This window comes from Myiozetetes cayanensis, unplaced genomic scaffold, assembly GCF_022539395.1.
Source record: "Myiozetetes cayanensis isolate MyiCay16 unplaced genomic scaffold, myiCay2020 scf10, whole genome shotgun sequence".
In the NCBI taxonomy this organism is placed as follows: Eukaryota; Metazoa; Chordata; class Aves; order Passeriformes; family Tyrannidae; genus Myiozetetes; species Myiozetetes cayanensis.
The window spans coordinates 12704849-12716056 of NW_026086605.1; the positions used below are offsets into that span (position 1 = coordinate 12704849).

General features: G+C 51.8%; 1 protein-coding gene across 1 annotated transcript; it reads left to right on the forward strand.

Moving 5' to 3' along the window:
• On the forward strand, positions 1-10989 carry LOC126653278 (uncharacterized). Its single transcript, XM_050340834.1, has 5 exons — positions 1-549; positions 1950-2408; positions 7591-7648; positions 7979-8577; positions 8661-10989. The coding sequence occupies exons 1-5, from the start codon at positions 1-3 to the stop codon at positions 9075-9077; spliced, it is 2082 nt and encodes a 693-aa protein (XP_050196791.1). The 3' UTR covers positions 9078-10989.
• Positions 10990-11208: the final 219 nt, after the last annotated feature.

Genomic DNA, 11208 nt, shown 5'->3' on the forward strand with positions numbered 1-11208 from the left:
ATGGACAAGTTTCGGATGATCTTCCAGTTCTTCCAGTCCAACCAGGAGTCCTTCATGAATGGCATCTGTGGGATCATGGCCCTCGCGAGCACCCAGATGTACTCAGCCTTTGATTTCAACTGCCCCTGCCTGCCACACTACAACATGGCCTATGGGCTGGGCATCCTCCTGGTGCCCCCATTCATCCTGTTCCTGCTGGGCTTTGTGCTGAACAACAACATCTCCATGCTGGCAGAGGAGTGGAGGCGTCCACAGGGCCAGCGAGGGAAGGACCCTGCGGTCCTGCGCTACATGTTCTGCTCCATGGCACAGCGGGCCATGATCGCCCCCGCCGTCTGGGTCTCGGTGACACTGCTGGATGGCAAGTGCATCACCTGTGCCTTCTGCACCTCTGTGCCCGTGGAGACCCTGGGCAACACCAGCCACCCCCTCCTCTCCCAAGGGGAGATACAGCGGGTCCTCGCCCGAATCCCCTGCAAGGAGATCTACAATGGACAGGAGCTCATTGCCAACGAAGTGGCCGTCAGGTACCTGCGCTGCATCTCACAGGTAAGAGCCATTGTGGCAGTGCCCTCACTGGTGGTTTGGGGTTAGGCACTGCCAGCCTTAGCTTTCCGTGACAGAATCTCCTTGTTGAAATCAAGCTGCAGAAGGAGAGACTGGTGATTTCACAGGGGTACAAGGTGTTCAGACTCAGCTCTGCAGAGTTATGCCTCCAGTGTGGTGCAGAGGCTGTAGCTGTAGGTTGTCCTGATAATTTGGTATCCCCTCCTGCCTGGGCAGCCTGGGGCTGCAGAGCAGTGATACACAGCAAAACCATATGCAGAGATTTATTCAGAGCAAGTTCAGAAGGGGCTGCTGTGGATATTACTCAGTAGCTGGCAGGCTCTCCCATTGCCTGCAGTTGCTCTTGCTTCTTATTATAACATGTGTAAGCAATGGACTGATAACCATCTATGCCACTTGCCTTTGCCACTTGCATGAGAATAGCCAATGTGTGTTCATTAACCATCCCAGGGAACCACAAGTGAAGATGTGCCACTAACTGCTTGTCCTGTGCTTAATTCCTCTCAAGCCCTCTGCTTCTGGCCATGCTGGAGACAGGATGTTCTGACCCACCTGTCACTCATGTGCTCCTGTTTAAAAGCAGCTCTTCTGCCTCACCTCCTTAGGTAGGGGTTATTATCCCATTTAATAGAAATGGAGCCACAGGGACTTCTCCAAAGACACAAAGCAGATTTTCTTGGGTAGACCCCAATTACCTGCTGCTGGGAAACATTGGGAGCTACAAAAAAAGAGCTCTCACCTAAATACCCCCCTCTCAGATGCTCTTTTAGGGGGCTGAATTTACAGTGGGGTTCACCCTCACAAGCTCTGCCTGCACAGCCTGGCAGCAGCCTGAGCCAAGGCTGATGGTGAACAAGACAGACTGGTCCTGGTTGTGCCCTCATCTCACCCCTCCTGTCAGACCCCATTAACAGGGGAGCTGTCACTGCTGCTCGCTCACAGTAGATGTTACTAAGTCCAACAGCTCGGAAAAAGAGTTAGACAGCTGCATAAACACAGAGTATCTGGAACGATACTGCAAGTCAGAGGACACAGACTGTCCTAGACCCAGGTGAGGTGCGGTCGTATTGGAGGCAGGACCAAGGGCTGGGTGCAGGACTCAGCCTGGTGTTATTTATGGTCACTGCCTGATGATGCTCTGCAAGGCGAAAAGGGAGAGGTGCTGCCTGTGTGGGTGCACTGAACAAAATTTCAGCGCAGATGCACTGATGAGGTACACAGAGTCTCCTCATACAGCTTGGAGTGTAAACACAACCGAATGTCAAACAGCCCAAAGGGGAGCAAGGCTTTTTCTCAGTCCAGGGCTCCTGCTGGCTGGTGGGAAGTGCCAGGAACATGCTCTGCCTGTCTGTGATGGGTCTGGTTCCCCCTCATCCCTGCAGGCCCTGGGCTGGTGCTTTATGCTGCTGATGACCACGCTGGCTTTCTTGGTCAGATCTCTTCGGCCCTGCTTCAGCCAGGCCGCCTTCCTGAAGAGCAGATACTGGTCCCACTACATCGACATCGAGCGCAAGCTGTTCGACGAGACATGTGCGGAGCATGCCAGGAGCTTTGCCAAGGTCTGCATCCAGCAGTTCTTTGAGAGCATGAGCACGGACCTGGTGGCTGCTCGCTGCCAGCTGCCCAAGAAAACCCCTGAGGATGCTGGGGAAGCTTCCAAGAAGCTCTTGGGCATCACTGACCAGGGCACCATGAACATGGCCCTGAAGAGCTGGCACAGATGCAAGCCCCCGTTACACCTTCACCCACCTGCCCTCCCCAGTGGAAACGGCCGGGCAGGAGGGCAGCCCCCTGTGCACTCCTGCACACCCCAAAGGGAGACAGCTGCCTACTACAGCTTGGTGTGAGGGGGTGCAGGGCTATGTAGAGGCAGATTGCACTTCTGGGAGATGGGCTGCAGGGGGGACAGACAGGGCATTCAAACCAGGCAGAGGCAAGAGCCAGCATCACAGCAGCTGCAGGGGAGCAGGCACCCAAAAGCCTCAGTGGTGCTGGTGTGATCCCATCTCCTCTCACATCCAATCCCACAGCACTGGTAATTCAGGCAATGAGTTTTGTGCCCAGCAGGACAACTATGCAAGGTCATGCTGGACGAGCCCTGGGGATGCTGAAGGGGATGTGGTGGGGGTGTGGTAGTCAGATGTGCCGTGTGTCCCACACCACCAAGCACCAGGTTGGTGTTGTTGTTGTGGTTGCCAAGAGAAACACAACCAGATGTGTAAAACTTCCTCTCTATTACGATGTGCTTGGCACTGAGAAGCGCATGCGAGTTTAGGCAGTATTAAAAATCCCCTGGTGGAGAAACAAGCCGGGGGAGCCCCTTTCTCCTGCCAAGTCACGAAACCCTGAATGTCTTCCTATTCTACACATTCTTCCACATACTACATCCCCACAGACATGCAGCTTCCAGGCCAAGAAAAGCTTTAAAATAAATTTGACCCAAGCAATGAGCTAGTAAAGGGATATCCCATGTGCCACTACATGTGACAGCAACAGCATGATTAGTGTCATAGGGACTATTCAACAAGGAGTCCACAGAGATGCTCCTTGAAGGAAATGTCTAGACAAGGGGAACAGTTATCATTCAGTAGTAGAAGGAGGAGGGAGTGGGCCAGGCCAAAATCCTGCCACAAATCTGCCTCAGGACGGTTTGTTCTTATAATTTTTCCTCGATTCTTCCCTGACAAAAGACTGTTGTTAAAAACCACCTGGGTGTTTGTTTAAGGAGCAAAATAAATAATTCAGGCTTACCATTCAAGCTCTGTGTGCTCAGACTCAGGATTTATAAAAGCTATTTACAAAAGCTGTTGGTGTTTCTTTACTTTGATGCAACAAAAAGGGCTGTGAGGGCCCCAGGCCAAGCCCAGGGTGCTGGGGCTGTACGAGTTGGGGTGTTTCGCTCAGAGGAGAAGCCAGAAGGTACTGCCAAACCTACGCAATACAAGGTGGCTGCCCATTTCCATAGAAACTGGGAATGATGGGATGCAGGCCCTTGAGGTGACTATGGAAATCGCAGCCCAGAAGAGTGTTCCCCAGTCGCCCTGATTTTATTGCCAATATGCAGAAGGAAAACCCCTTTTGAGGGATGAGTTTTACCCCTGCTGCGTCCCTTCTAAGACGCTCATCCCCTTGAAATTTCTGCTGCGGTGTTCTTGTTCAAACAACTTATTATGACTGGCTGGTAACTGAGGTGACTGTCATTTGCATAAACCTTAATTATCAGTGTGTAACTCCACAGAGGCTGTGGGGAGAGGAGAACAAAGGACCAAAATGACGAGGAAATTCTCCTTTCTGCTATGAGAGTGCCTTAGCAAGCCAATAGTCAAGGGCAGGCTGAATCTGTCTAACTCCCAAGAGAAAGGAGCGTGACACAGTTTTGTCATTAATCTTCACACCCCAAACTTTAATTAAGGCACCTGCCCTGAAATTAATAGGCACACAACCTGGTTTACATAGCGAAGGAGATTAAAAGATAAAGGCAGTTTCCACTCCTATTATTTGCAGTTCAGTGCTGTTCGTGGCTCACTGAGAAAGGTGCTCTCTGAGTCCCCATGCTGGCGAGGAGCATGGAGGGATGGCAGGCTCCATGGCACAGCCATTAAGGTACCAAAATAAACAGCATGCATTTGCAAAGGGAGGCTTTGGGACTTTTAATTCAGATTTTTAGGATTAGAGCTCTGCCCCCACTCAGCAGATTCAGCAGTTGCAGAGAGCTGTCATAGAGCAGGTAGGTTGTCCTCTCTGTGCTGGATTTTGGGGAAGGTTGTTCATTACCTTTGGAAGGAGACCCTGGGTAACCTGACATGGCCCCCGGGATTTCAGGCGGGCTGTGGTCCAAGTGCTGAGCCCGTTTAGCAGCAGCACCCTGAGCGTGGAGCAAGCCCCAGGGTCCCCATCAAGCCAGGGAGCCAGCTCCAGGCAAGCATGGAGGTGTGGGAGTGCCAAGGGGTGCACCACACCCAAACAACTGGGAGCTGCAAAAACCAGCCTGAGGACCCCAGATCTGAGGGTAGGAAGGAGGACTTGGTCCAAAATCCCATCATCTGAACTGCCAACGCTGGGCCAAGCCCATATTTGCTCCAGGCAGAGAGGAACGTGGGTGTTGCTGAAGATTTGCCTGGGCTGAAGACATCCTCTGGGGAGGGCAGAGTTTAACCCTGGGGACAAGATGACAAGGAGGCTGGGGAAGGAGATTAGGGACCTCTGGCCTCTGCAAAAGGCTGGGCAGGAGCTGGAGCTGAGGGACAGGTGGCAGAGAGGAGGGAGCAATGCAAGGAGAAAGTGAGGTGTCCTTGGCTGCCTCGCAGGCATCGCTCAAGCAGAGGAAGCAGAGGACAGAAAAGCTGCACTGGGCAGGAATGGATCGTGCTTGCCAAACAGCAGGCTGTGCCCAGCCCCGCACATGTGGTCCCCCGGCCCTGCTCAGCCCCCAGCCCACTGCAGCAGCCCCACTGCTCAGTCCTGGCTAGTGGGAAGCAAAACTTGGCCACCCCACAGAGCGTGATGGCAGGTTCATGCTTCTCTCGAAAACCGAGCCAGGCGGGTGCCTTCCCTGCCTGCTCAGCCAGCTCCCATGTACTAAAGCAGCAGTTTCTGCCCCTTCTCGTGTGACCACGAGATTCCCCCTGCCTGCTTAGGGTGGCTCCCACCTGCATCCCCTGGGGACTATGGGGCTGCATCCACCCTGCAGGCTGGGGGGATCCCCCATTTCTCCTTTGCACCCCAGCAAGGTGCCTCAACACTCCCGTTCTCCAGAAAAACTCCAGGCCATCCCGGCCAGCCACTGCACAGCTGCACCGCGGGTCTGAAAAAGGGCGATGAGTTTTTTCCAGTGACTCATTCTCTGCTTTTCATTTCCTTTTTTTTTTTTTTTTTTATTTTAAAGGCACAACCTCAGCCTTGCTCGCAGCAGAATCCAAGCGCCACTCTTTGCCCCACCCAAGAAGAACTTCCTCCCTCCTCCCAAAAGCGGAGGGCATGTTTCAAACTGAATAAGGAAGCCTTAACAAACTCCTAAGGCTGTTTTCACGAGAGTTCGTTTCACCCATCAAGCCGGCCGCAGCTCCATCCCCACTTCTGCACAGCCCCGTGCGCTGCTGGGAACCCACCACAACCAGAGCCCGAGCAAAAACCACGTGAGAGGCTGAGAAGGCTCCAGAACTGGTTTCAACAACTCTTCAAGTAAGTGACTTAATTTCTTCTTGTTTTCCTGCGTTTTGGGGAAAGACTTTAACAGAGGCTGCTAAAAAATTATCTGCTGCAAGCAACTTTTCTCCTCCCCTCCTACCCAACCCTCTTCCCAGACCTTAACTACCAAGCAGAGGCAGAGTGACCCCCCCAGCCCCCCCCCAAACAGCATACTTCCCATTGCCAGCTCCTCTGATTTTTGCTTTGCTGTTTACCAGGCTCTGTCAGGAAGGTCACAGGGTTGTATCAGGATTATTTGTGGGTAACTAATAAATAGGGGCTTGAACTACAACAAGTTTGGGGGTTTAGCATCTGGCTGCAAACGTGGTGTTCCACTAAGTGCAGCAGCTGGAGATGGAGGCCTGGCTCCCCACCAAGTGGTGGCAGTTTTCAGCTGGTCTGTCTCCTTTGCAGATGGAGTTTTGCATGTGGAAAACTGGGAAGCTGCGGGAAGATGTTAAGGGCTGTTTGCAGTGGAAGTCAATGTGATTTTAAAGGGATTGCCATGGGTTAGACACAACAAAGAACAAGAGGCCAAATTTCTGCCCCCGTTCCCCTCTGCTGCCCCATGGCAGAAGGGGGTAAACCAGCATTTGTCAGGGCAGCAGATGAGCTGAGGCACAGTAGTGAAAACACAGTACATGAGAAAGCCTTGCACAAGAGATCATAAGGATTAAGGTGCCTTTGTCTCTTCTGCACAAATGTCCCTGAAGTCTTGTCCCTGCAGTCGGGGCTGGCCCAGGGAAGCCTTGCTATGTGCATACCAGCAGGGAGATGCTGGCACTGGGGCAGATTTCAGGGCAGCCCTGCTGTGAGTCGGGCTCCCTGGGAGCCCCAGATGTGTGCCAATCCTGCCAGCACTGCAAGCTGCCACAGATGGGTAGTGGGGTGCCCGGATCCTTCCTGTCTCCAGCAAACCCTGGTGACAGCAGTTCCCCTGAGGCCAGCAGGTTTTGTCACACGAGTGAGGGTTCCCAGACCTAGCAAGGTGCTTGAGGCTTCCTGAGATGAAACCCTGTGGGGATACGGTGCAGACAGAAAGTCAACTAAGAACTTAATTAAATCTATCTTGCAAGCGGGCTGGGGGATCGACATCACTGCAGAGAGCATGGACACATTCCCCAGTTATTGCGTTATGCTTCAAAAAAATCAGGGCACGTGCCCTTGGTCCTGAGTGCCTGCAGTCCAGGCAGTGGGGTATAACCAGTGTTGTGCTGGGGAAGCTACACAGGCAAAGGGTAGTGAAGGACATGTCTGGCACTGAGGTGTGCAGGTTGAGGAGCTCAATTTCAGGGCAGCAGTTTTGACTCTGAGCTGGGACTGCAGGCCGGGACAAGGGAGTACGATTATGTCAATCAGCTGTGGGAGAGGAGAAGATCATCCTGCCACACCTAATCCTAGCAAAAACTCCTACATAATAGCTGTCCCAGCTCTACTGGCATTTGGTGTTTGTATCCCAGGTCATCAAGCTAAGCTCTGCTTTCCCAGACAAGCTGGCAGCAACAGCCCTTAAGCACCCCCTCACCCCTCTCAGTGGAGGCTGCTCCTGCCTGGGCCTCTCATACCACATCTCTCTGTACCCAAATCTCCTGGGCTGTCTCACAGCACCCCTTGCTGCCTCCCTCACATAACTTTGCCCATTAATTAATATTAAGTCATCAGGTCTAAAGAGGGAGGTAAAAGCCACACACAGCACCTTCAAGGCAGTGCGGCACCAGCACCCACGTGCCACATGCAGCTGGGCTAGTGTGAGTCAGTGGTAGGGCTAGGGACACATCCTAATGCCAGTGCTCTGGTCCAGTTTTCCCGGTAACATGGTGTCCTTCTTCATTGTAGGTTCGGGAGATCATCAAAAGTCTGGCAGCGACGCTGACAATAATTGCCTCTGTGGGAGGTGACTAAAACCAAAGAGATGGAAAGATGACAACCATGCAAATGACAGGGGCAGAAACAGATGTCCCACCTGTAACCTTTGCTGTAGCAATGCTTTTGGAGAGCGTAGTGGGAAACTAAAGTGTCAGAGGTTTCATATATTGCTTAGGCTGAATCCCTTTTCAGCCCCTTTTGAAGTATCTCTGGCATCAGCAATCAGCTCCAGAGGCTGGAACACCAGGTAGGAGGAAGAGACATCACTGAAGGTGTCTTGCTCCTGGAACAGCGCCTTGCACGTCAGCTGGCACAAGACCCTTTTACCTCCCCCTGAAGTGATCCTCGGTGCTGGGAGGAGAGCCAGCACAGCCCCTCACAGTAGCACACTCCTCCTCTCATCCCTGGGACGAGATGGCCGCCCTCATTGCTGAGAACTTCCGCTTCCTCTCCTTGTTCTTCAAGAGCAAAGATGTGATGATCTTCAATGGTTTGGTGGCCCTGGGCACAGTGGGGAGTGAGGAGCTCTTCTCGGTCGTTGCCTTCCATTGCCCCTGCTCCCCTGCCCGCAACTACATCTACGGGCTGGCTGCCATTGGTGTCCCAGCCCTGGCCCTCTTCCTCATTGGTGTCATCTGGAACAACCACACCTGGAACCTGGTGGCTGAGTGCCACAAGCGTGGAGTCAAGAACTTCTCTGCCGCTGCCACCTTCCTGCTCTTCGGCTCCATCATGGGCCGGGCAGCTGTGGCACCCGTCACCTGGTCGGTCATTTCCCTGCTGAGAGGGGAAGCTTACATCTGTGCCCTCAGTGAATTTGTCAAGCCATCCTCCCTGGACAAGTTTCCACCTGAGTACGGGGCTGAGGTGCTGGCCAGGTTTCCCTGTAGAGATGTACCGGCAAACCTCACCAAGTTCAGGGACGAGGTGACACGGAGGCTGAGATACGAGTCCCAGGTAGGCACGCCAGGGGGAAAGCCACATGGAGTGGGTAAGACCACCTTGCCGTGTCCTAACGCAGCCTCTCTCTTCTCTCTCAGCTCTTTGGCTGGCTGCTCATTGGCATCGTCGCAGTCCTGGTTTTCCTCACCAAGTGCCTGAAGCACTGCTGCTCGCCACTGAGCTACCGGCAGGAGGCTTACTGGGCCCAGTACCGCTCCAATGAGGACAAGCTCTTCCGACGCACAGCCGAGGTCCACTCCAGGATCCTGGCAGCCAAGAATGTGAAGCACTTCTTTGGCTTCGTGGCGCTGGACAAGGAGGAAAAGGAGCTGGTGCAGGAGTTCCCGGTGGAGGGCGTCCAGCCGAGCCCCCAGTGGAATGCCATCACAGGTGTCTACATCTACCGGGAGAACAAGGGCTTCCCTCTCTATAGCCGGCTCCACAAATGGGCCAAAGGAGTGGAAGGGAATGGGCCAACCCCAGAAGGCCATGAACTGCTCTTTTTGGCTTCCTAAGACAGATGGGCGCTGGCAGCAGTTCCCCAGACTGCCTGGCAGGCCTTCTTTATCAGCGCACAGTGAGGGATTCACTGGGAACATTCCTCCGGGCAGGATTATTTCTCCCAGTAGGCAAACAGGGATCAACAGCCTTAAGGTAGAGAGTAATAAGCAATACACTGAGCTGGGGAACCCCTCCCTCAGAGACAACAGTCTTGCTGCTGTTCCCAGAGACACAGCTGAACACAGAGCAGATGCAGCCCTCACCTCCAGGCTGCCAGTGCACCCCATCTGATGCACCAGCAGAAGCCTTCGGGAGTGAGAGATGGTCACAACATTTCTCACTGTGACTCCTGCAGTCTCACTTGCCTCCCCCGTGGCAGTTAGCCCCAGCCATCCCACACATCTACTTGTTTTATCAACGCTGGTATCTTCTTACCGCAGTTGTGCAATGCCAGTTACACAGGCAGGCCCAGAGCACTTTACAGACTTTACAGTACAGGGAAAAGAGGGAAATGGTAAACTCCTGTGGAAAGGGGGATGCAATATCATCTGGGAAGGAATGGATCAGTAATATAGCCACACACCAAATAACTGAAAGACTAAGGCAGGAGGAACCACTGATATTCCTGGTATTCAGAAAGGCACTCTGTAATTATTAAGTTGAAATTTGGGTAGGACACCAAACTCCCTTTGTTCTTACTGAAGTGCCTAACAATCACTAATGAGCCCAAATGGTCACCCCCATTTTATAAACCCAGAGGAGGCACCATCAGCAGAATAGTTTTCGGGTGAGGTGGAGGCTGAGAGGAATCGCTACAGTGAGCCACACCACTGTCTGCAGCTCACTGAATTTCTCATCCAATCATTGGATAAATTGTCTTTTTTTGGGTTGCAAGTTGCAGGATGACCTCAACCAGAATTAGTTTTACATATATGTAAAATAAACATATACATATGTGTAAAATAAACATAAACATGGTGTGTATACTACATAACTGTAGTTAGTTAGTTGTATTAATGGAGCATCTTTCTTGGAAGGGAAGTGGGATAAGAAAGCTGCCAGCCAAAAAAGCACATTGCATACACCCATCTGCTGCACTGGGACTGCAGCCCTGGAACAACGAGGGAAAGCAGGAACAGGATGGGGAAGCAGCCCTCTCCCTACCTTTCTACCACTGAATTTCCTATAACTCTTTCCACTGCCTTAAATGATCCCTGAGAACAGAAGGCCTTTTATGGACTTGGCCATACTCTGAGAAAGCAAACCCAGAAAGGTGGAAAATTACTGCCCTCACCATGACAGTTGACTATGGCTTCAATGCTGCTCTTTCGGCATTGCACAGTCCCTCTTCTCCCAAGGGTCAGCCCCATGTACACGACACTGTTTCAAGAGCTGGTAGGACAGTAAAATTTGTTTTTCCTGGTTGTACTGTTTCGTTTTAGGTACAACTTCCTTTTACACTGTACCATTTACCAAAAAGCCGTAAGTTGTTACAAAAACTGCTCAAACCCACAGAACTCAGAGGGGCTTACAGACAAGGAGATTTTAAATAAATTATTAAATGAGAGTTATTTTTCATTGCTTTCTGAGTTGCTGGGTTTTTTTCCAGGGTGGTACAAAAGGCATAAATTAACATTCTCTTTGAACTGAAGAACTGGGAACTTGTTTTTTCTTTCTATTAAACATTCAGATCTTCTCCTATCCAGATCATCCCAGAATGTTTTCAAGTATTACCAGATACTACAAGTTAGTAACACAGCTTTTTAGTTATTCTTGCAGTGAGTAGCACAAATCTTGTACATCAGGATACACAATTGCAGGAAAGGAGAGAAAATTATTTAGAAACCTTTTCACAAGTATGGTGCCTTGCAAGGAAGAGCTGGAGGGTATTCCCTGACATAAGGAGGCTGGAACAACCGCTTAATGGGTGAGGCATCCCAGGATCCCTGTTCAGCTTCTCTACAGATTTGCTTTGCATTTGTGGGAAGGCTTGGCTCCCAGCCTCACCATCAACTAATCTGCAGAAATGATCAGATGGGAGTTAAATGAAATTGCATTAACTTGAGATGAAAGGGAATTCATTTGCATTTCTTCCTACTGGCCCTCGAGTGTGAACATGCAGACGCGCACGCCACCCCCACACAG

Excerpts from the sequence above, each read along its gene's own strand:
- LOC126653278 (XM_050340834.1), top strand. The coding sequence starts at position 1 with ATGGACAAGTTTCGGATGATCTTCCAGTTCTTCCAGTCCAACCAGGAG. Across the intron at positions 550-1,949 it reads ACCTGCGCTGCATCTCACAG|GCCCTGGGCTGGTGCTTTAT; the intron begins GTAAGAGCCATT and ends TCATCCCTGCAG. Across the intron at positions 7,649-7,978 it reads AATAATTGCCTCTGTGGGAG|GAGAGCCAGCACAGCCCCTC; the intron begins GTGACTAAAACC and ends CGGTGCTGGGAG.